The sequence below is a fragment of the Macaca fascicularis genome, chromosome 3, assembly GCF_037993035.2.
Source record: "Macaca fascicularis isolate 582-1 chromosome 3, T2T-MFA8v1.1".
Taxonomy (NCBI): domain Eukaryota; kingdom Metazoa; phylum Chordata; class Mammalia; order Primates; family Cercopithecidae; genus Macaca; species Macaca fascicularis.
The window spans coordinates 79,924,993-79,950,669 of record NC_088377.1 but is presented as its reverse complement, the minus strand read 5'-3'; the positions used below and the strand labels follow the sequence as shown (position 1 = coordinate 79,950,669).

At 42.2% G+C, this 25,677-nt stretch overlaps 1 protein-coding gene across 4 annotated transcripts in view; it reads right to left on the bottom strand.

Annotated features, from left to right (window-relative positions):
• Window positions 1-25,677, bottom strand: part of DDC (dopa decarboxylase) — a 106,920-nt gene that overhangs the window by 10,675 nt on the left and 70,568 nt on the right. For all 4 annotated transcript variants that reach the window (XM_045389133.3, XM_005549583.5, XM_065541961.2 and 1 more), the window contains exons 9-11: window positions 22,980-23,047; window positions 8,014-8,090; window positions 4,912-4,931 (exon numbers count right to left, since the gene is read on the bottom strand). In XM_045389133.3, the coding sequence (XP_045245068.2) occupies window positions 4,912-4,931; window positions 8,014-8,090; window positions 22,980-23,047 (165 nt within the window). The remainder of the gene's footprint in view (window positions 1-4,911; window positions 4,932-8,013; window positions 8,091-22,979; window positions 23,048-25,677) is intronic.

Genomic DNA, 25,677 nt, shown 5'->3' with positions numbered 1-25,677 from the left:
GTTGTCTGCTAGTAAGCACTGCGTTTGCAAGCTGCTGGGCTGCTCAAGAACTAAGCTAACTTGTCTTTTGGGAAATCTAAAAGAATAATCCCTTATCCCACCACTAGCTGACTGTCTGTCTAACTAACAGTCAGTAAAACAACGCTTCCCTGCCACGGTTCAGCACGGGCGCTGCGTTCCAAAATCATTCCTGGACCAGTCATCCTCCTACAAATTAGAAAGCGATTTCAGTCTAACATTTGGAAGAATACCAAGGTAAACTTAATTTCTGTGGTCCCGGAGTGAAAATGCACACCATCTAATTGAATGCTCACTCAAATGTGGCTCCAAATGTTGTCATGTTCTCTCCAGAGACTGAGTTCAATGCACTGGCCCCTCCCCCAATATGCTCTTGGGCGCCTGCAGCAGACGGCTGTGACTCCTGTGTACCCAGCCTCACCTCCTGCCAGACTAAGTTCCCAGAGGAAAGGGACTGTGTCTCATTTGCCATTTTAGTTCCAGCCCCAAGCCCAGCACCCGGCCTGGCTCGGCGCGGCCAGCCCACATTTTGTGGAATATTGTTGACGGACATACTTAAATAAATCAGGAATAAAACCCATTTTTCCCTCATTCACGGGTCATCTAAAAGGATTCTGCATGTAGAAACCAATTCATATTTGATGCTTCCCAAACATTAAATGAGCTATTTCCTGGTACTTTTTCCTCCACAGTTGATCATTTTTAAACCCGTATTTTGTCCCACTTTTGACAAGCCATCAACATCTTCCAGAAGATGCAGTTTCCTCATTCAAACAGCCTGCAGGGCTGCATGGCTCTGTGGCTTGTGACCTGGGTCCACGGTCCTGTCTTTCAATAGGTTCAGCAAACTTTTTAACTTTTCTGAACCTCTGTCTCCTCCCCTATGAAATAGGCACAATGATGCCCACTTTGCCCAGGACCTCACAAACTGGAGGCAAATAGTGCTGTCTTACACCTTCAGTGTGCCATTCACCGTCAGAAAGAACACAGGGCTCTCTTGCTATACCTCGCGTCCTGAACAGCCTCCTCCTGGGACTAACACTCCGTCCTCGTGTCCTCATCCACTGACAAGGGGCAGAACTACCAGGGCCTGCTCGTTCTTTTAACCCCACACTTCCTCACTGGCCTGGCAGGCAGCCCACTGTCCAGGGGTCTTCTCCCCAGCCTGATGGCTGTGACAGCCTTAGGTTTGGGTTTCCAGCCTCTTTGAACAAAATGAGAATGTCTACGATATTCCTTCCCATTCCCCGCCGAGCCCAGCAAAGCAAATGCTCTGGGGACATTTGCCTGGAATTCACATTCAAGGTGGGAATCATAGAGGAGCCTGAGAGGTGCATGTGAGCACAGAGAGGGAAAGAGGTCACTGCACTGTAGCTAAAATAGCGGCAAAGAGAAAATGCCAGGAAATATGGCTAGGGACATCCCTGGGTTGTGGCAGACGGAGAGGGTTCAGTGAGAGGCAGTGACACTTGTGCCTGCACCCAAGGGATAGAAAGGGCAAAGCTGGGCTGAGAGGTGCCCTGGGGGCTCTGCACACCAGGGGCCCTGAGGCTGCTCCCACACTCACACTCCGCCAACTTGTGTTTTCCCAGTGGCTGCCCGGGGCTGTCCCCACATGGCCACTCCTGCTTCCTGGGGCTGATCTGCTGAGGCCTAACGCCTGTGCTTCGCATTTAGAAGCCCTTCTGCTCCAGAACAGCTTCCACCTTCTGCATTCCATCTTTCATAAGGTTCGTGCATTTGTCCCCTCATCAGCCATGAAATATCGGCTGTGAACACATGATGTGCCATCTCCGGCCCTCTCTAGGGACGCAGCAGCACAGAAGCCAATTACCCCAGAGGGCCTCCCAAGCCTGGTGGATGCCAGTGGGGCTGGGCTGCTGTGGTGCTTCCCACCTGCCTGGGTTCCTTTAGAAGCAACAGGCAGCCAAACAAGAGCCGTCCCCACGTGGCTCCTGACTCATGCGCTGCCAGCTATAGTGCCAGGGACCTCAGCATCATTGCCTGCCACAAGCGGCAAGAAGAGAGCTGTCAGGCAGAGGACTAGCTAAGGACTTGGGGCATGTCCTCTTGGGCCACAAATGGGCAGCCTGGAGGATCTCAGGTGTATTTCAGAACATGCATCAGGGCCTGCGTCGTCTGCACCTCTGTCTCCCTCAGTGGCCTGGGAGTCCTGGAGGCGGCTTTGGGCCTCACTCACCTCTGAGTAGCTGCAAGAGCAGCTCATAGCTCCTGGTTGGAAAGGGAGTGCCAGTCAAGGGGCTGCCTTGAGATGGGGTGAAAAGGATCCAGGTTTCATAGCAGGACCAATAGGGTGGGGAGTACAGGGGCTGCCCAAAGGATGTTTGAAAGTAAGGCTGGAGCACAGCTTGCTGATGCTTGACCTTTCCTTAACTGAGGCCAATGGCTTTCATTAAGCTGGTAGAGAGAATTAGTAGAGATAACTAGTTGAAGTAACAGAAGGACAAACGCTTCCCAAGGAATATATGGCCGATCAAGGCGAGGTGAATGGTGGGCTCAAGTCTTCTGGATTAGCAGTGGGGAAAGGGGCTGTGGCTTGAGGCGCTGAGGAGAGTGAGGCTCAGCACTAAAGACAGAAGGGGACAGAAAGACAGGGATCAGATTCTTTCCTCACCCCATGAGGGTCAGGGACTGGTGGTGGAGGGAATAGGATGAAGAGCCTAGGGTTGGGGAGAAGGAGTGAGCCCTGAGGACCGGAAGGGCCCTGGCTGGAGCAGAAGAACAGGCTGGGGAAGCCTCAGGCAAGCCCTGCCATCTTCGTGGTCCTGCAGGCGGGTGCCAGTACAGATCTGTGATTCTTGGTGAACAGTAGAAACTGTCTGAGGAGATCATGTTCCCTGAGCTGCTAGATGCGGGCACAGCTGGGTGGGTTCTTGTCTTGGGCAACGTAACATAAGCCAGCATTGCTGGGGACGGTGCCCCAGGCCTTTGAAAGACAGTGCCAACTTTATTTAAAAAGACTTTGGTTCCTAGAGGACTTGTTAGTCAATACAGAGTTTTTAGCAAAGCCTGTGTTATTTTATGTGAACCAGAGACGGTGTCGTGCCTTTTTTTTCCTAATGATATCTAAGCTGAGAAGGAGCAACATTAAAAAATAATAAAATAAAAGGCATGAAATATTCGTGCCTGTTACCCCATTTTCAGTCTCATGCTGCAGGAAGCAGCTCATCCTCAGCAGAAAGCTGGATGTGCCAGATGCTCACTGCACAGTCATTTAGGAAAGCAAGGGACTTTCCCAGGGAAGTAGTTAAATAACAGGGAAATAATTATACCACATAACATGGGATTCTGTGTAGACTTTCTGTACTGTGGAGGAGTGGAGAAGGTATTGCGATTTTAGTTTCGGTGACATGAGAACCAGCTGTAGTGTGGTCTGTGCAGCACGTGGCCCTCCCGCCACATGAAGTCTGAGAAAGGCCATGAACCATAGGAGGAGACAGAAACACAGGCCACGGTGATGTGAGGATACAAGGGCAGGGTGAGCAGGTCCTCAAGTTATTTTTAATATTATTGTCATATTTTCCCTTCAATAATAACTTTCTAAAGGATAAGTCTGATTGTTAATGGGGATTTATATGAAAGTTTTAAATGGCATCATCCATGGATCTTCCCACTGTGCCCTTATGTGCACACACCCTGGCCTTTCTCCCTGGGTGTGGAACTGGATGGTCCCAGGCAAACTTTGCCAAAACTGTCCTGGGACCAGCCTTGATGGCTTGGGAAGGTTTACTGCTGCCCCCTCCCTCCTGGCTCACAGCTGTCACAGGAAGAAGGCAAGCTACACATGCCTTTGAGGGGCAGCCCCTGCTGAGTCATTATCACACCGGCTACTGACAACGTTTGCTCCAATAGCACTTAGACACACACCTCTGTTGGGAAATGGCAGCCTCTGCTTTGATGGTGCCCACCACGCCTGACCAAAAAGAAGTGGACATGGGTCATCATCTTTTTTTTTTTTCCGAGACAGAGTTTCACTCTGTCACCCAGGCTGGAGTGCAGAGGCGCGATCTCGGCTCACTGCAACCTCTGCCTCCCAGGTTCCAACGATTCTCCTGCCTCAGCCTCCGGGGTAGCTGGGATTACAGATGCCCGCCACCAGACCAGGCTAATTTTTGTATTTTTAGCACAGATGGGGTTTCACTATGTTGGCCAGGCTGGTCTCGAACTCCTGACCTCAGATGATCCGCCCACTTGGGCCTCCCAAAGTGCTGGGATTACAGGCGCGAGCCACCGCACCCAGCCACAGGTCATCTTTTGATAGCAGAAGACAGCCAGCTCAGTGGCCACACCTCTGCCTCCCCTGAGTTTCAACCTCCCCCTTGGGTTCTATTCTTTCAATAAGCCTCGCAGCCACTGCCTTTGGTTCCAAATTCCTTTTCAGACTAACACTAGAACAACCTGGCATTTTCAAAGTATGCCTCATTCAACACTTTGGCAAATAAAAATGAGAAAGGACCAATGCATTTGAGACTAGGCTGCTGAGATGACTGGCCCCACCTGGGAGCTTTTTATGTTCCCTGACTCCTCACTCTCCCATTGCCGCCACCAGTGCAGCCCCAGGCACACAGCAGCCCAGGGCAGAGGGGCCTTTTCCTTCCAGAGGAATGGGGGGGCAGAGGCTCCTTCTCCCTCCCCGGGAGCAAAGTCCAGGGTCCAAGTTTCCCCCTCTTAACCTGAGACCTCTGACTGGGGGGCTCAGCAGAGCTGCCCGCCGCCTGACAAGACCCCCCTAATGTGTCAGTTAGGACCCCATTGGAAGGTGCCCATCAATGCGTGCTGGTCATGAGAGTGGGGAGGAGACCCGTGACAGCTCCGGAGGAGCTCCCCTGCACTCCACTGGCTTTTAAGATTACAGTGGAATCTCCCACTTACCCGGTAGTCAGTGATAAGCCCTGGAGAAAAAAGAAAGAAAAAGAAAAAAGAAACCATTAGGCAGGTTTGTTGATCACACGCTAATCCTTTTCATCCTCCAGGTAAATTTCTTGTGTCTTCTAAGTCAGAAATAAAACTACCCAAAGGCTGGGTCTGGGTGTTCTTTATGGCACTTCCCAGGGTCACATATTCAAGGGGAGTCTCCCGAGAACAGGGTGCCCAAAACACAAATTGGAAATGTTACACTCTCAATAGACCCGCATTAGTTTTGCTTTCTGCAGTTACATAGCATGAACATCTGAGGTTTCATCTAGTTCCCAGTAGAGAGTTAGCGTTCAGATCACGTAAATCGTTCATCATTCATTCACTGATGCATGAGAAGGTGAATTTGTGATATACGGAGTGATTAGAATATTTTTAAAAGAAGAGAATGAAACTCTTGGTGGGCTTATTCATCTCTGTATCCACGGATCTTAGCAGATCTTAGTTCAGTATCTGGGACAGAGCAGATACTCAGTGAATATCTGTTGAGTCAGTGTTACTATCCTGGACTCAGTGGAGCAGTCCACATATAAAAAATGGCTGATTTGCTTTTAAGCCTCCTCTCATGCCTGAAGCAGCAAATCCCAGGAGAAAGAACCCTGGATGCAGGCTCATAGACAGGAGTTTCTATTAATACAAGTGATCCTGCGCAAGGCGTCAGGTGAGGATTATGACAACATGCTGAGGTCCTGCTGCACAGATCGGTGGAGAAGGGAGTCTCGTGCTCTGGGAGTACATCCATGAATGTGGGCTGGACCAGGCACAGCAGTGTCCCCTACTTTCCCGGGCAACAGGGGCTGTGGCAGGACCATATAGCAGTCTACATTTTATTTACAAGAACATCTGAAGTCACCACTTGATGTCATTCCCTGACTGCCACCTGGCTGCCAGGAGAAAATAGTTACATTCTCCATTAGCATAAAAAATGGCAGTGCTGGGAGGAGATGCAGGACCTCCACCCCCTGTTTCATGAGTGACCCTGAGATGGAAGCCCAAAGTCACACAGCCTATCTCAACCCATAACCAGTACTCTCCTTTATGCCACACGGCCTCTCATTAGTAAGGGAGCTTGTTAAACAAACATAACATTAGTAGCAGCATCTGACAATGACTCACAGAGACCACTGCAAATGAAACAAAGCACCCAACAGACTGCATGCAGGAAGCACTCAGGAAGAAATTGTTGAGGCCGGCGCAGTGGCTCACACCTGTAATCCCAGCACTTTGGGAGGCCAAGGTAGGCAAATCACTTGAGCTCAGGTGTTCAAGACTAGCCTTGGCAACATGGTGAAACCCCATCTCTACCAAAAAAAAAAAAAAATACAAAATATTATCTGGGACTTGTGGTGTATGTCTGTGGTCCCAGCTGCTCAGGAGGCTGAGGTGGGAGGGTCACTTGAGCCTGGGAGGTGGAGGCTACAGTGAGCCAAGGTTGCACCACTGCACTCCAGCTTGAGTGATGGAGCCAAACCCTGTCTCAAAAAAAAAAAAAAGTCAAAGAACCAGATGATTGTCATGAATGAAAATGAGGGAATGCCCCACCTTTTTAGTTTCTATTACTGCACCATCTGATACGGTAGCTACTAGCCACATGTGGCTGTTGACATTTAAATTTAAGTTAATTAAAACTAAAGGAAATTAAACTTTAGTTCTTCAACAGACGAGTCACATTTCAAGCACTCATTAGCCACATGTGGACTGGTGGCTGCCATATTGGGTGATGCAGAATTATAGAAGATTTCTGTCATTGCAGAAGCTTCTACAGGATGGAAAAACTGGAGGCTTTCAGTAGAAGAATTCAGATACGGTGTCTAATTAGTGCAAGTTCCTATCTGCTTCTCCGTGAATCTGCTTCCTTATGGACGAGTGAAGAACTGGCCCAATTTAGAAGCTTCCTTGCACAATTCTTTATTGTTAACATAAAGAAATGACAAACCTCTTAGCCAGCAATTTCCTCTAACAATGGTTTTACCTGAACTGTGGACTACTTAATAGGTCTTAGGTGCCTCATAAGATGTAAAACTTCATGAGATACGTGTGGGAAGGGCAGCTTGTATATTGGTGATTGGTAAGTGGTGCAGAGTTAAAACAAAGCAAACAATGCATTGAATAAGACTAGTAAGAAATACAGCAATATATTAGCAATGTTTGCATTTGAGTGGTGGGATTACAGGAATTTTCTGGCCCAGCATTGACTCTATTTTCCAAATGTATATCTTTAATAAGGAATATATCTTCAAAGCCTACATGACTGGTGTAACCACTTTACCCCCTCACCAGCATTGTGACAGAATTTTCAGTTATCAAAAAAATTCTACTTATTTTGGTTCTAGTTCAATGCCTACCATTAATCGGCAGATACACTGGCTCAAGTCAAATGAGATGACATAGGTGAAGTGCAAAAGCCAAGAATTGTGCATTCCCTGCTGTGGCCCCGGAGCAGCCTGTGTCCCCCGATGCCACTTGATAACTGCCCGCTCATCCCCTCCCTGCTAGATGTTGCAGGCGAGTGCTGAGCCTCCTTGGCTGTCACCAGCGCCAGGCACAGAGAGCAGGCCTACTGACCAAATGACTTAGGTGCACCTCGGTGTGCTGATCTGAGCCTTGGCTTCGTCTTATTTTCTCTTCACTCACCAACCCTACTCAACCTCCTTCGTTTACTTTGCCTCCTCATGGTACTGGTGGAAGGTGATGCAAAGCCTTTTTGTAAAGACATTATGGCCGTCATTATGTTAAAGATGTTTCCTTGTCTGCAGGAGGTATGGATGCCCATATTAAAATCCCATGGCTGTGCCCAACTGCCCCTGCTCCTGCAATGAGCCCAGCAGGTTCTCAGTGCTTCTAGAGCAGGAGCCTCCCCCAGGGAGCCTCCCCAGGTCTCTTAACCCACCCACAGGGAATGGGCTGTGAGGGCAAATCCAGGAATGCACAGCACCCCAGCTCCTCTGTGGGAGCCTCCTTGGATATGGATGGCCTTCCCCTAACTCCCAGGGACCTCCAGGGCAGCTCTGAGGGGAACAAGACTAGAAACAGTCCACAGAAAGCAAGCTCACAGCTTACCTGAATCCTGATGGCTGTGCTTCAGGTAAGTGGGGTCCAGTCTAAAGGCTCCCGTTAAGTCTGATCTCTTTTTCACCCTGGTTTTAGAGAACAAATGATAGGGCTGATAACCAAGCACCCTAGACTGGACCACCTCTCCCCTCTCCCCACCTGCCTCAGCTCAGGCATCTGCTTCCGGCCCTGCCCTAAACACCACTCTGCCTTCATGGTTCTGTCTCTGCTCCGAGTACCTGGGAGTCTTAGAATAAAAAACAAATATTTGGTCTTTGTTGCCGGTTCCTGGCACACAGCTCCTAAAACCCTTGAGATCTCCCAGTGATAAGAGTGTGTTTTGCATGTTAATAAGATAGCTGGGAGCTGGGCTCTCTTCCATGGCTTCCAATCTCCAGGGAGGGTAGGGGTCTGGTGATGAGTTGGCCAGTGATTTAAGCAATCATCCCTACTGAATGAAACTCCATTAAAAACTCCTAAGTGGCAGGGTTGGAGAGCTCTGGGTTGGTAAATGCTTCACAATGCCGGGATGGTGTCATACACAGAGAGGGCACGGAAGCCACGTGACCTACCACCCCACTTGTACTTTGTCCGTGCATTTCTTCGTTTGTACTCTTCATAACCTGTAAACCTAAGTAAAATGCTTTTTTGAATTCTGTGAGTTGTTCTAGTAAGTTACGGAACCTGGGGCAGGGGTTATGGGAACCCCCCTGACTTTGTAGCCATGGTGGACAGAACTATGGGTAACCTGGAGACCCAACACTGTGCCTGGCATCTGAAGTGGGGGCAGGCTGGTGGGACTGAGCTCTTAATCCTGTGGAGTCTGACGCTACCTCTAGGTAGTTACAGTCAGAATAGGAGTGAGTTTAGGACACCTAGCTGGTGTCTGCAGAGTTGGAGAATTAGTGTCAAGAGGGAAAACCACAGAGGTTAGCATTTGCTCCTCTCACTTTCCAGGGACAGTACAGTGCCTGGCCCTGCTGGCATCAGTAAGTGTGTGTGGGGTGAAAATCCCGAGGGCTAATGAGCGAGAAGGCCAGCATGCCCTGGGCTACAGACAGGGGTCCTCTTTCACCTGTCTGCACACAGAGCACTCCCACTGGTAGTCATTCTGCAGAACTCAGACCCAAACTCTCACTGGACAGGCCTTTGAAGGGCCTGTGCTTTATGGTAATTGCCATTGCTCTGCTTCATTGGCAGTGTGGTGACACCATCACAAAGCAATTTTGTGGCAAATAAAGTATCCTAAGGGCAAACTAGAGAAGAAATGTTAATCTGACAGTAGCTTGGGCTTGAAAACAAATAAAACGTGAGAGTCTCTGAAAGAGAACCCAGTGAGCATGAAATAGGATGCTGGGATGTGGCTTACCAAGGAAGTGAGAGAGAGGCTGGATTTATCTGTAAAAGATCATTGAGCCTTTTTTTGTTTGTTTGTTTTTTAAGGTTAAAGACAGACAAAGTCAGTAGGAATAATAAGCTGTCTAGTGTATATTCTTTCTTTGACTTGTGGAAGAAAATTGATTGCACCTAATTTTGTGTGTGTATGGGAATTTTCTTGCATCATAGGCATTTTATGGGGAGTCACTGGTTTGGGGAGGGGAGGCCCTTTGGGTCTCTCTGCATTAGAGAAAGCTCTGTGCCTAGCCTTAAAGAAAGAGGACCAAGAAGGATGTGAATATCTATGGTTATCAGTAGAACTCTGCCCTTTGTCCACAAAGACCATTCTTCCCCTTCTCATTCTCAGCAGGGACCTTTCCGATGTTTTTTTAATTTAAAAAATGTTGCACTTATTAGAGCCATACAAAAGATGTAAAGAATAAATCACTACCCCTTGCTTATGAAGCAAAACTTAAATGATAAGTGTTAATAAAAGTTAAATATCCCTGTCCCTCACCTGCTTCCTCTCCCTGTCCAACACAAGAGACCTCAAGGCTGAATTTGGGTTCCTACTCTTATGTAGTTCTACAAAATTTTCTCTCCAAATCCCTAAGCAATCTATATTATTTTGCACACTGCCAAACATACTGTAACATAAACTTAAGATGTATTATCATAAATGTTATAATTCCGTATATGTTTCTATAATTTGCTTTCTTACCCAAAAATAGACCTATGAATTTCACATTCATTCATGCACAGAGCTCTTGCTCACTCATTTGTATGACCTCATGGGATTTTAGTGCAGGCACATATCCCAACCCATTCATTCTATCATTTCCCATTTGTTGATAGACAAACTACACTGCTGTGGACATGGGACCATCCCTGCGCATACTCCTGGAGCCCCTAGTGGCAGCGCCCGTCGGCCATGCATTTGCCAATGGACTAGCACAAGGTGAGCTATGTTAAGGCTGGAAGAAAGCATCTATCTATGGCCCTACACAATAGCTCCAAATCAGTCTCTACAACAGTTGTGCTGTCTGTGAGCTCCTCTTCCACATCCTGGTCAACGTTTAGTATAAAGAGACTATTGTAAACAACCTATAGTGTTTCACTGGGATTTCAATTTACATTTCTGATTACTAAGGAAGGTGAGTAACTTCACATTTATTAAACATATCTGTTTCCTCTTTGATAAAGAATTTTTTATTCATTTTTCTGTTAGATTGCTTATTTTGTCATATTGTATTGCAACAATTCTGTAAATATTAGAAGCCCTAATTGGAATACATGGGATCTGTTTCTGGCTCTCTCTTCTAATCTGCTCTACCCATCTGTGCCCGTGCTGGTGCTACATGAGTTCAGTCATGGTTGCTTTACACACACACATTAATATTTAAGGAGGCAACTTCCTCACTATATTTTTTTTTCACAATTCTCTTGGCCATTCTTGGCCCATATAAATATTATGCCAGGATATTTATTAGAATTGTGCTGAGGTCTAATATCAAGTCTTCCTCTTCATGAACATATCATTCTACTTAGTTAGGACTTCTTTAATGACTTCCAAAAAATTGTAGAATTTTCTCCATATAAATCTGAGCAGGTTTTGATATGTTTGTTCATAGTAAACTTATATCCTTTCTTGCTATTATAAAGAGTATTCCTTTTGTAAAAATTACACATACTGTTTAATGTAGATGTAAAAAAATGCAACCTTAAAAATATTAGTGTGTCTAGACATCTTGCTGGGTTCTTTTATTAATAATACTTTGAGGATTCTCTTTTTATTGAGGTTACATCATCTGACAATGAGAGATTTATGTCTTCCATTCTGGACCTTACATGTTTACTTCTTTATCTTTTTTGTTTTTTGGTTTTTTCACTGTGGAGGTTAGGAAAGTCCAATGTTGGATAGAAGTGGAGATTATGGGAATCTTCATATTTTTCTGATTTTAAAGGGAGTGCTTCTAATATTTCACCGTTAAGTATAGGTTCACTATGTTTTTTGGTAGTTACCTTTTATCAGATTAAGAAAGTTCTCTGCTATTCCAATTTTACTAAGACATTTTGTCCTGAAATGTTATTGACTTTTATCTAATGCTTTTTCTGCATCTAATGTGATAACTTCTTTTCTCCTTCACTGTTAACATGGTGACTGGCACTTTAAAAATCTTCTACTATTAAACCATCCTGGCATATCCAGATTACACACAGTTTGGTCACGGTATACTATATTTTAAAAAATCTCATTAGATTTTTTTATTTGCTAATGTTTAACTTAGAATTTTTACATTTAAGTTTGTGAGATTGTTTTATAGTTTTTCTGTCTCAGCTTCTCATCTGGTTTTAGAATCAAATTTAGACCGGCTTCATGATATAAGAGGCAGTGTGGCCTCTTTGCTGTTCTCTGTGAATTATACGTATGATTGGACTGTAAGTTCCCTGCAGTTTAGGATACTCACTGTTTAAGAATTTGAGTATTTCTGTTGTAAGAAAATTTATTGATATGTTGTATTAGCAATAAGATTTTTCAGGTTTTCTATTTACTCTTGAGTCAGTTTTGGTATCATGTTTTGTTGCAGTTATTGTATATAAGTGTTTATGGGCGATTCTTGGCTTGATGTTACTCATAATGCTCCCTTACTATTTTTGGAAATCTCTGAAGTATCTGTAATTGTGCCATTGTATTTTCTACTACAGGTTATCTGTGTCTTCTCTTTATCTTTGACCTATCTTTCCAGAGATTGTTTATGTAATTAGGCAGGCCAACTACCAACATCTGGCTTTGTCGATCCTTTCTGCTGGGTCTTTTTTGTGTATTTTGTTACATTTCTTAATTCTTATTGTTTTCTTCCTTTTACTTTTTGGAGGTTTATTTTGTTGCTGCTTTCTAGCTTAATTTTGATACTTAGCTTACGATTTTCTGGCTTTCCTCTTTTCAACTGACGTCTGTTTTGTAGGTGCTGCTTTAGCTGTGTGTGGCAAGTTTTGTTGCATCTTTCTTTTCATTCAGTTCTCAGTATTTGCAGTTTCCCATTATACTTTATTCATTGGCCAATGTTTCTAATGGGCCTGTGGTAGTCGCCTCTTCCACATTTAGGTACTAAATTTGCATTTATTGGTAAGAGTTAATGGATATTATAAAGAGAAAGAATTTTATGGAAACATGTGTATGTGTACTTGAGGACATACATGGGCGTGTGCACACACACACACACACACACACAGAGAAACATGCTTTTGTGGCACCAAAGTCACCTCACATGGTGACCTCACTTGCATGAGCCTCTTGGTGAGGAAAGTCTCTCTCTCAAACCAGACACAGTCCTAGGAGATCAGGAAAAGGACCCCTGTGTTGGGTTGAAAGCCTGGATTCTTAAATTTTCTTTTAAAAAAAATCTACAACACTACATAGTGCTCACTGAATGAGCATTGACATGACCTCCTGGTCCCAATAACATCTATAAAAAATTCAAGATACTAAAGGGTTCCCAGACCTAAGTGCAAAGAATCCAAACAGATAATTAGAAAACTATCCACTAAGCCTTTTAAAACAAGTTCTAGAATCAAGTCTTAACAATTACTAGAATGATTAAAATTGTTTCAAAGAAATAGAATTTTTAAAAATCTCCCAATGTAACAGAAGTATACAAACACTATAAAATAATTTACAGCAAAATTTAACATTTTGGAAAAAAAACAGGCCATCTTTCAAATGTGGATAATATATGCCTTTCGCGTGTATGGAATTTGAGTCTTTCTTTGGAGATCTGACATTAAACAGGCAATAAGCTCTGGACAGAATGGCTCACACTTACAGATAAAAGATTCAAAATACCAAATGGAGAATAAAAAGCTTATGAATAGTATAATGAATTCATTATAAAACATATTTACTATGCTTATAATGATTGTCAGTTTCAGAAACTTCAATTATTTTGTCTATTTCAGTATTTAAAGAGTACAACCAAAGTGTTTATGTTAAATTATGGACTAACCTTCGGTACAATTTAATTAAACAAAAGAGAAACACTTCTAATTTTAAATACAAAGAAACTAGTGAAAGCAATAAAAAAAATCCATTTATGTGTTGTTTACTGAATTAGTGAAATTTTAAAAGACACTTTAAAAATTCACCAGTTAGGATTTTTTTGCTTAAATTCTTAGGAATCTAAAGGAATATTTATCCTTTTGTGAATTCTGGTTCTTACAAGTGTCCTTTTTATCTGTATTCTATTGTGTTAAGGTAGATCACATGACTGTTATCTTCTCCTAGACTGTCAAAATATTTATTTTTATTTCATGATATCTGGACAGTGCAAAAAAGCCTCTGAGTAGAGATTCTCAGCCCTCACTCTCCCCACTGCCCATCTCCACGTTACAAGGCACCATTCGCAAACAGGCAGGGGAAGCCAACCTCGACCAAGCATGATCAGTGGATAATAATATTGTCCCCAAAAAAGCTTATGAACAGAATAATGAATTCATTATGAATTGTACTTGCTGTGCTTGCAATGGTTGCCAGTTTAATGTAACGGTGTCTAGAGGAAGGGATGCTGTGGTCCACTTACTTGTCTTTTGCTCTGAGGCTGTATATCCTGGGCTAAAATTCAGGACTACTTCCAGTGTTTACAGTGAAAACCAAGTCAGTGACAGCTTGAACAAAAGTGACCCTGATTTTGGCTCATTTATACCAAAAAACAGCTCTCATTCTCCAGCTTCTACATCCATAAGAAATGATCCCAGTGTGTTTTATGTGCATCCTTTTGCTTGTATGTGTGTTTGTAAAACGTAGGTTGCTTTGCGTTCATGCACTCTTGGTTTGCATACTGTGAGATACAGCACAGGCCGCTGTGTCAGCAAGGCAATGTGAAGACTATCCACTGTGGAATGAAAAAAATAAAATTCTTTGGTGGTAAGAAAAATGAGGAAAAAACGGGGACGTGGGTGTTTGAGTATAGTGAGATCAAATGAAAATATAACTTTCATACGAATCAAATAAACAAATCAGTAATCAGATGATCATTAAGATTGTGGAGTTTAAAATAAGCTGATCTGGTTTAAAACCTTAGATATAAGGCTTATGGCTCTAACTAGTGATTTCTTGTGAGTGCCGTTATGAACCAAATTATGTGCCCCTTCCTCTGCATTCGTATGTTGAAGTTTCAACTCCCAGGACCTCAGAATGTGACTGACTGAAGATAAGGCCTTTAAGAGGTGATTTAGTAAAATGAGGTCATCCAGTGTGGGCTTTGAAAGGCAAATAAAAACCTGGGACCCCAATTCACTCTGCCAAAAGGAAAAATTAAGCTCAAAGCTGAGTCATGCAAGGAGTTGCCTTTCCTTTTGTTCCTAAGTAGAGAGCTACAGCTAAAAGGTTAAATGTCTCCACAGGTAACTACTCTAAGTTCATCGTATCTTGTTGTAAAGTGCCATTTTACTGAGTGGGAGATGAATACATAATTGACTATTTCCCTACCTGCTCCTTTTCTCTTGCAACACGTGGATTACCATACCCTCCCTCTTTCCCTCCAGACTACTTTAAGAGTCTAAAGTAGGAAAAAGAACATTTTTGAAAACAGGCAAATGAAAAATTTTAAATATATAAGATCTGCCTCTGTCTGGGTCTATTACGTCTATACATTCGTATGTGTCATGTGGAAATAATATTTCACTACCAATTACATGAAACAGTTCTAATTAATTGGCCTAAAGAAAAGTTAAGTTTCTGTCCGACTAATAGCAACTAGCTCAGAAGCTTTTCAGTTCATATAGTTTTAGTAATCTTTGGTAAGTTTAATTTGGTAAATTTAGTCTCAAAACTCTCTCCAGTAATTTGAAAACTTAAAGTCATATTATATTAAATTAAGTAATCCTTGATTTTTCACTGAGACTGAGAATTAGGGTTAGTAGTATATAGTAAGGTATTTTTGGTAAAGTTTATAAAAAACATGAGGACATGTTTTTTACTTAAGAAAATATATTTCTCTAGTTTAGAGGACCTTCTACTGGCATTGAGATAAAAACCACTGTTTCTATCCAACCGTTTTTTTGTAAACTCATGAGTCTGTATTGATATATCATGGCTAGAGTTCTGAAGTAAAAGCTATAGAATCTTTATTTGCATGACTGTGTGCTTAGGTGTGTTTATGTATATATACATGTGTTTTGTTATGTGTTGTGGCCACAAGGTACCAAATTGGCTTAAAAATAAAGGAGAACTCATAAATTTAGTAAATAATCCAAATGCTTTTCAAGTTCACATGACTTGAATTAATTTTTAACAAATAAGCTGGCTTTAAAATTATTGGCAAAATAAAATTAGAAAGCCTTAAGAACTGTCAACACATGTTATTGTTTAGATTTATTGGTCAAGTAGTTTTATATTTATCTTTGCTGAATATTATAAGGCGTCAATATTTGGAATGAGGGTTATAAAGCCATAAATGCAGCCCAAAAGAGAATTATCTTTGTGTAATTTTTGGTAAGTAAGGCATTTAATATTGTTGGTTTAACAGCAAACAGTTAATCCTGAATTATTTGGCAAAAAGAAAAAACAAACACATTTATTTAACCTTAAATATTTTACATTGGTAAACACCTGAAATTCACAGGCTATAAAATTGGTTAGGAGGGAAATAACTTTAAATGATGACCATCAGTTTTTATAAGTAATCTATTAAAAAATGAATTAGATAAATATAATAGAACAAATGCTTGTTAAAAAAAAAATTGACATATAATTTAGAACCTAAAGTTACATTAAACAAAATAATAGATATTGCTTAAATGTCTGGGTCATTTCCAATTTAAAAAAATTATAAGAAAATGTTTTTCTAAAAAACAATGTGTTCTTATTAAAAAGAAATAATTTTTGTCTAATTCAAAGATTATTTAAAAGTCACTCTAAAACAAGGTAAAAGGAACCAGTAAATAAAAGAGATGCAAAAAATGTTATAAATATGTAGAAAGATTAAAAGGAAAATAATTCCACATGACAAAAATGTTGTATGATAATTTTTTTGTCCTAAAATAAAATCACTGGTTATTTAAAAAAGAGGGTATTTAGGATAAAACAGAAACTCCAAGTATTCAGTAAATGGTTTGTATAAGTCATAATAAGGTTTATAAAAAGAGAATTTATGAAAAAATGTTTGTGATCGAGTTGGCTATAATTAGAAAAAATTATAATAGTCTTTCTAGAAATTGGGTTTTGATACTAAAAATACACTAATAAACTAAAAAATTGGTTAGAACAACTAAATTTTCTTAAGGTACTGATTTATTCTTAATAAAATTATAAGACATTTTAATTTTCATAAACCAAAATTTCAACTTTAATTTCATCTCACTGTTTTCAGCTTTCTCTCCCCTTCAAGAGAGCCTGAGGTAGTAACTCTTTCAACTTTTTATCAGATCCTTTAATTTTTTCCCTTCTGGTTCTGACTGACGTTGTAGGCTGATTTAAAAATATATTTTATCTTAAAGGTCTAAAGTGAATGGTTTTCTATGTTTGTTTGTTTGTTTTTGAGATGGAGTCTTGCTCTGTCACCCAGGCTGGAGTGCAGTGGCACCATCTCAGCTCACTGCAGCCTCTGCTTCCTGGGTTCCAGAGATTCTTGTGCCTCAGCCTCCAGGGTAGCCAGGATTACAGACACACACCACCACGTCTGGCTAATTTTTGTATTTGTACTAGGGATGGGGTTTCACCATGTTGGCCAGGCTGGTCTCAAAGTCCTGATCTCACGCGATCCTCCCACCTTGGCCTCCCAAAATGCTGGGATTACAGGCATGAGCCACCACACCCAGCCTAAAACAAATGCTTTCTTCCTATATTATTCTCTAAATTCTTCTATGAAATAGAAAACTTTCACTTATGACACAGAATGCACTCTTCCTATGTCTAACTAGAGTCCTACGAAAACTGAGATTTAAAAAATTAAGGTTATTACATCCACATAACTTCATGTATTGCTTCTAAAGTCATTGTACTGTTACCGGACTTTGACTCCTGGATCTAAAAAAGACACCAAGTCCAGTTAAATCTTAAACACTGACAACAATTAAAAGCCTCATCTTCAGACTGAGGAGAAAATGACAATCAAAATAAACTGTGTTCATGAGACACAGGGTCAGAAATTAAAACTATTCAACCCTTCTAGGCCCAGGGACTATCACAGAAGAGGTGGACCATAAGATTGAAAGAGCTGATCTTGAGAGAGAAAATTAGTTTAGTTTCTCTATAAATTAAACGCTAATATCAAAGGCACATCAATATCAAAGGCACACTAATATCAAAGGCACACTGATGCAAGACCAGCATCTGTGTCCATATGCCAGATTAACAAGGTTTTCTTGGGACATTAACCCATTCTTTAATTAAAAAATTATAAAAGGTTATAAAAAGATTTATGGAAATTATAAATTTTGGTCAAGATGATTAAAATTTAAAAGATTTATTTATAAAATTTGAGAGACAAGTTTAATTAGCCTGATACTGTCTTTATTAGAGTTTATTGTTTAGAAAAGCAAGTCTCTTCTCTCAAAGAATAAAGGTGTTTCCCTTTTTTGTGAAATCTTTGAGTTATCACTTTGGCTAAACGAATGACTTATTTTATAATGACCGGTGTGTGGTCCTGTTCTGTCACTGGTTATTATACCAAGGCTTTGATTGGAATGACATTTTCAGATTGCCTTGAGAAAATAAGGGTGACCTACAAAGCTAATAAAAGCCCCTTAGAAAAACTGGCCCCATACCTTGTCCTTTACAGGGTCCTGACCTGTGGTAAGTAAAAAATGTCACTTTCTAACAGGGCTAGGAACCTTAAGTTTTCCTGGGACCTTGAAAGGAGAAGAATTCAGAATTCAACCAGTTCACACAGGTATCTATAGGCACAGAAAAATCCTTGGCTGGGACTGAGGCTTTTAAAAAAGTCTAAATCAGCTGGGCATGGTGGCTCATGCCTGTAATCTCAGCACTTTGGGAGGCCGAGGTGGGTATATCATGAGGTGGGTGCATCATGAGGTCAGGAGATTGAGACCATTCTGGCTAACATGGTGAAATCCTATCTCTACTAAAAATACAAAAAATTAGCCAGGCATGGTGGTGGGCACCTGTAGTTCCAGCTGCTCAGGAGGCTGAGGCAGGAGAATTGCTTGAACCCAGGAGGTGGAGGTTGCATTAAGCTGAGATCATGCCACTGAGCCAAGATCATGCCACTGCACTTCAGCCTGGACAACAGAGGGAGATTCTGTCTCAACAACAACAACAACAACAAAAGGTCTAAATCTTAGATTATTTATGAAAAGGTTCCAACAAAACCAATTTAAAAAAACAAACAAACAAAAAGAGCGAGAGAGCAAACCTATATAGCAAATGATTATTCTTGCTTAACTTTATTCAAATAATCAAGCCAATCATAATAGAACTAAAACTTATTTTACAAATAAATTAGCCCTGTTATAATTTTGTATTTAATAAAATTGGGGAACTGGAAAGAGAAAAATTATGTTTCAAAATAAACTATAGTACATCTGTAATTAGATTCTAGCCTTGCCTAATGTTTGTCCATTTTTATTATTTTCTACAATTTGGACTGAATTCTAACATTTTTCCTGGCTACAATTCTGCAAAATAATGTCGTCAGGTTTTTTTTTTTCCTTCTTTCTTTGCCTTTTTAATCATGATTTGAAATCACTAAATATTAAGTTATGCTTTTCTTAAAGCCCTGTAAACTGAAGCTAGACAACGTCAACTTTGGAAGAAAATAACAAGAACTTATTTATATACGTAAATCACTTTCATACCTGCCTACTGACATAGGGACTTCGGAGTAACACGGCTTATATCAGTTTTCCAGGACTGTTCTCCCTTTATGTTTGTTTGGTTTTTTTCTCTCTCTCTTCCTCCACCTATTTTATTTCTTCATGGGTCGTGAGACTACAACCAGCGAAAAATGAGCTTTCCTAACAACGTGGGACTTATCTCTCTAGAAATAAACTGTCTTAATCACAAGAGGCCAGATAAAACCCAAGGCTAGAGAAGCATTTTCTTCTAAAATGCATTTTCTGCAAGACTTTTTTAAAAAGGGGAGGGGGAGAAATGTGAATGGAAAATAAAAACTCGGTGCCTCAATTTTCTATGCCAAAGGAAAAAAAAAAATAAGCTGGATGCTTTCATGCAAGAAGATACCTTTCCTTTTGTGCCGAAGGAGAAAGCTACAGATAAAAGGTTAAATATCTCTATGGGCAGCTACTCTATGCTCACCTTATCTTATAAAAAGAGCTGATTTACTGAGCGTGAAGACAAATACATCATTGACTATTCCCCTACCTGCTCCTTTCCTCTCACAACACGTGGATTCAGTAATGTGACCTTACCCTCCCTCTTTCCCCTCCAGCCTGCCTTCCCCTTTAAATACTGATGGCCTCAAAATCATCTTTGGAGAAAGACACAGACCACACCCTGTTTCTGTGATTTCATGTTTATTCTTCCAGGAATGTCCCTAACCTTAGCAAAATAAATATCCAAATTGATTGAGACCTGTCTCAGATATTTCTTGGTTAACAGGCCCTAATCCAATGTGACTGGTGTCCTTATAAGAAGAGGAAATTCTGACACAGATAAACAGAAGGAAGACCATGTGAGGACAGGGAGAACACAGCCATCTGCAAGCCCAGGAGAGAGGCCTCAGAAGAAACCAGCCTGCTGATGGCTTTATCTGGGACCTCTGGCCTCTGGGACTGAAAGAAATCATCTCTTGTTTAAGCCACTTGTCCGTGGTACTTTGTTAAGCCAGCCCTAGCCAACTAATGCAGGCACAGTGCTCCCAAACAGTAAAGATCAGCAATTTCTGTGTTAAAACACAAATCCTTCAAAAATCAGACTTCATCCATCAACATTCATGCCATTTTTATAGTGTCATGGGACAAAACCTTGGGTTTAGGAGAGATCTGATTTTTCCAGGTACACGACACCTCACCAAATGATTTGACCCCTGTTCTGTCGAGAACGTACCGGCTCAGGAGAGAAACAGCACAGTCGCTATTGTAATTTAAAAATGTGTTTTGTAGCCTTTCAAGCCCATAGGAAGGGAAGAGGCTCCTCAAGTATTGCAACCACCCCGCCCCACCACTGCCGCCCGCCCCACCACTGCCGCCCACCCCAGGGGATGGGAACTAACTCCATCGCCTTTCTCTCGTGGCACACTTCCAGACACCACAGGCCTCTCTTGTGTCTTAGGGCTTACGTGTAATTCCTTCTCCAGGCTAATCACCCTCTGTCCTCTCTCCCTTTTCCAAATGGCCTGGCCTCATTCCTGTGTGTCCTGTGTCTCCTCCCTACGTCACCTCCACTTTGTCAAATTTCCCCCTTACAGGCTGGTGGCTGAACTGAACCCCGAGTGCCGGGGGAGGAGCTGTCTGGGACAGATGAGCACATAGCCGCCAGCTCACTTGCATCAGCTCTGTAGCGTCTGCGGCAGCCTTGGGGCATCAGCTCTGCCGCAGGCACTCCACATCCCGAAAGGCTCGACTCCTTCTCACCCCCACACTGACGAAGCAGGTTTTCTCTCAGCCTTAATATAGGCACTAGTTGTCTGCACCTGAGGGCAGGATGCTGCATTCATTACACTCCTTCTTATCGTGTGGCAATATTTGCCTCCAAGATTAGGGACCCAAAATATTTCTGGTCCCTGACCGCTTCAGTTTCCTCATCTGTAATGAGAGTGTGGCAATATCTGTGTGCCCCATCGCAGGGCTGTCGTGGGAGTCCAGAGAGCTACAAGAGGTTAGGGACTTAGAAGGGAGCCTGGACTTACCTATCTGCAGTCACTAACAGCCTTGTTGATATTACTGTTTTATCCAGGCATTGGGGACAGCCTCAGGGTGCATGAGAACCTCTCTTCCGGACAGCCCCATCAGCCCTCGCCCTGCTCCAGGGTAGTTCTAGGGCTTCCTTTGTGGAAGGCATCTGAGGACGCCCGCCCCTTGCAAAACAAAAGCATCCGAGGAGAGCCACTTGTTCCCGCCAGAGCCTGCAGATGCTCTGCCTGGTCCCTCCCAACTCCAGCTCCCTTAGAGAATTTTCCCCACTGACCAAAAACCTCAGCAGAGCGGATTTACATGTCAATCAAAATTACCCCTCGAATAAAGAGACCTCTGGCACACGGTGCAAACTGTCCTCACTGTGTTCCACCTTGGGTGAAAGAGAAAAACACAACCACAAGAATACAAAAGAATACTCACATTCATAACAACCATGGCTTTCATAAATACTTATTTCAGACAAAATTAAGTCTGAAATGCCCACACACCAACTGGTCTTAAAATTTTATAGCAGAAGTTTGGGTGAAAAGACTGACCAAAAAAAATTGATTTGTATACAAGTAAAGGACTAGAAATGTGGTTTGCCTTTAAAAAAAAAAAAAGAAAGAAAGAAAGAAAAGAGAAAGGGCAAACGGATATTTTGGTGACCTCGAGAGCTGACATTAGTTGTTTTGTATAAAAGCTGCTTTCCTCATGCTTAGGAGGAAAGTGAAAAGTTATTTACTTAATTACATGCTGAACAATTTTACAAAGCCTTCTGAAAATTTGGAAAATTTTGCATACTGTACAAAATTCATGCAAATCCTCCTGGCCCTATGATCAATCAATCAACTTCTTACATTAAAAAGTTACAGAAGCCAGTTTCTAGTGTCCCTGTACCACTGCCCATCATCATTATTCTTTAAACATTGTGTAGGTGGTGTAATATCACCCACTTTAATGCTTTAGTTCTTTTTCTTATTCTAAATATCACCAAGGTATTATCGTGCTGTTTTTAAGAATTTCCAGGGAAATTCTTAGGAAACATGGTTACTATTATTTTTCCTTCACAAATACTTTTTTTTTTTTTTTTTTAAGACAGAGTCTTGTTCTGTCGCCAAGGCTGGAGTACAGTGGCATGATCTCGGCTCACTGCAACCTCTGCCTCCCAGGTTCAAGCGATTCTCCTGCCTCAGCCTCCTGAGTAGCTGGGATTACAGGCGTGCACTACCACGCCCAGCTAATTTTTTGTATTTTTAGTAGACACGGGGGTTTCACCATGTTGGCCCGGCTGGTCTCGAACTCCTGACCTCAGGTGATCCACTTGCCTCGGCCTCCCAAGGTGCTGGGATTACAGGCATGAGCCACCACACCCGGCCTTGGCAAATAGTTTTAAGCATTTGAACTCAGATTGCTTGAACTTAGCATTAGGCTAAGACTGGTTACAAATCTAAGAATGAAAACACAGAAGCTACTGAATTAGAAGGGTGTACTTGCATTTGTTTTCTGTTAATGCTGGATAAATCAAATTACAGATTGTCTTTTTTAGGCTTCTCATTTCTTATGCCAGTATGTTGCAATGATATTCCCTAGATAAAAGTTTCCAGCGAGGCTAAGAATTAGCAATCATTCCATCAAGGGTTCAGAAATGGCAGCAAGCAGTGAGCTAAGTGACTATTGCACCCCTTTGGCTCTGGCATCTTCCCTGCCAGCTTCTTTCAAATGCACCATCACCTCGGAAGAGCAGTGGGGACAGGCAACTGACATCTGTGAGCAGGGAAACTTACCACATGGCAGAGCAGTCAAAATTCACCAATAGCCATTTGTGGGGATTAAAGTTGAATGAATCTGCGAACTGCCAAAGAACAAGAATAAGAAAAAGAAAATGATTTCCTTATAAATGTTTAATTATAAAGAAGACCCCATACATGATAATATAAGTTTATGGCACGACTAATCCATAGTGATAGAGGCCAGGTAAGGTTTCCCAGGGGAGTAGTAACTTGCAGTGGGCAGGGGAGTCTTCTGAAGTGCTGGAATTGTCCTACTCGATCTGAGTGGTAAGTACATGGGGGTAAATGTATTTAGAGTTGATTTGTCTGTTTTGCTATATCTAGACTGTACCCCCATAAAATGGAACAAGAATTTTAAAATTAAAAGTTTATATTTCCAAATGAAAAGCACTTTCAAATTTACATAATCTAATGTGACATAAAATGTATCCATATTATATTTTAAATTACTGGAATATTTGGAAAAATCGGAATTGTCCTTCACAAGTACAATGTACAGGAATTGTCCTGATTTGACCTGTGAAATACTTTATGCTTGATGTTCCTTCCACGTGCTGAGCTAGCAAAGTTCTCAGACTACAAGTGTCATGATAAACAGTGGGAAAGAGGAAATTTTATAACTACTCTACAGTAGGTAGGGATAAACCCAGTTTTCATTTAATTGATGTGTTCTTTTGCCAGCATTGCTGTAACATATCAATAATTCTCCCCATTTACCTAAATGTTTCTCTCTCTCTCTCTCTCTCTCTTTTTTTTTTTTGAGTGACAGGGTCTTACTTTGTTGCCCAGGCTGGAGTCCAGTGGCATGAACATGGCTCACTGCAGCCTCAACCTCCCAAGCCCAAGCGATCCTCCTGCCTTAGCTTCCTAAGTAGCTGGGACTACAGGCATGTGCCACCACACACAGCTAATTTTTAAAATTTTGTTTGTAGAGACAGGGTGTCTCAATATGTTGCCCAGGCTGATCTCAAACTCCTGGGCTTAAGCCATCCTCTTGCCTCAGCCTCCCAAAGTACTGGGATTACAGGTGTGAGCAACTGCACCCGACCAGCTCCTTTATTTTTAAAGACAATACTCAAGTTCATTGTATTCCTAACAGCTACAGACTCCCTGGCTGGAAGATCCTGGGTAACAAATGTGAACAACCGGCTCTGGCTGCGTGCATCAGTGTTAGGGGCTACCCTATTTTCAAGGAGAAAATAAGAGATATCAACCACCAAGAGTGGTAGAGGAGGACACTCTGCGTTTTCACTGAGCTGTCATAAATGGTGCTTTCTTTTTCAAATGCATGTCCTGGTTTTTCAAATGCATGTCCTGGTTTATCATCTGACTGGTGAATAGGAACAGGGTCCACCTTAATGGCCAGGGATTTGGCCGTGGGGCTAGATTCATAATTGATACCGAAATAAAGGTGGCTGCTGCAGTGAGGCCCCAGTCTGGCCGACTCTCCTACTGGGAAACTTTTCAGTCTTCCCAAGGCCCTAGGGCACCTCCTGTCTACTTGGTTCCAGGGATGTGCACCAAGGAAGCAGCAGAGGCTTGAGGGGCCTGGTGGGGGGGGGGGCCGTCCTGGGAGACATTTGATGGGTGGATGACAACCTTCCACATCAACCTGCTCTGGAGACCCAGATTCATTTCCTTCTAGGTTTCAATAAAAGTAATTTTGAGAAAGGGACAGGAAATTACAGCAAGTTTCATTTGTTGATAAAAGGAGACAAAAGGTTAAAGAGGGGCTCTGTTTGCTAGGAGTTTTATGAGTTCCCTCCTATGGGGCTGATCTGTTTAAACTTCTCTCATTACCCAGCAGTGATATTTTCCTTCTGCCGATGGAGAGAAAGGTTCTTATCTCCAAGGGCAGGGCCACAACAGGATATTGCAGCCTCCTTATCTGCCCCACTGAGATGCGCAGCCCTCAGCTGGGCACGGAAAGGAGCAATAATGCAGGGAAAATGGTAATGACTCATTGTAGAGCATGAAATCCTGTCTGCTGCTGATAGGGTCTGGCTGGAATGCCCATTGCTGCGGTGCTCTGACAATGAGGCACCCTTCTATGAAAGATGAAACCTCAAGTTGTCAGTTCATGGGGAAGAGAAGAGCAGTGGTAGGAAAAGATCATGAGCCCTAAACCCGATACCCAGAGTTAGAAAAGAGCATCGAGCTCAGGCCAGCCTTGGGGAAGGCGCATAAATCCCAGAGGATCGTTTAGCCCTTCCTCCCTTGAAACTGTCCCAGGAAAGATATTTCAAATAATGGAGATTATCTCCCTAATACCATGCATTTATATGATACAGAGATTTATTCTTCACTTCCCAGCACCAAACACCCACCAAACTAGCTACCGGCAATGAACTATATCAGCTGGGTACTGGCATCACATTATAAGAACTTCTCATATACTATACCCTCTCCCCAATACTTACATAGGTCCTTGGAAGCTCCATTTACCCGCAAGGATCCATCATCTAAGTCCTAGGTTGTATTAAGTACTCAACAAGTAATTATTGAATGAATGAGCGAATGAATGTGATGGAGACATAAACCAGAATACTACTTCGTTCATTAGTAGTAAGAGGATTATTCTTTCCAAAGATGGGGCCATTTGTATTCTATACCTCTGGTACCCATTTTTCTGGTATTACAGCATTATGAGAATTCAAAGTTGTAATTAGAATATTGATTAGCAAGTCTGACA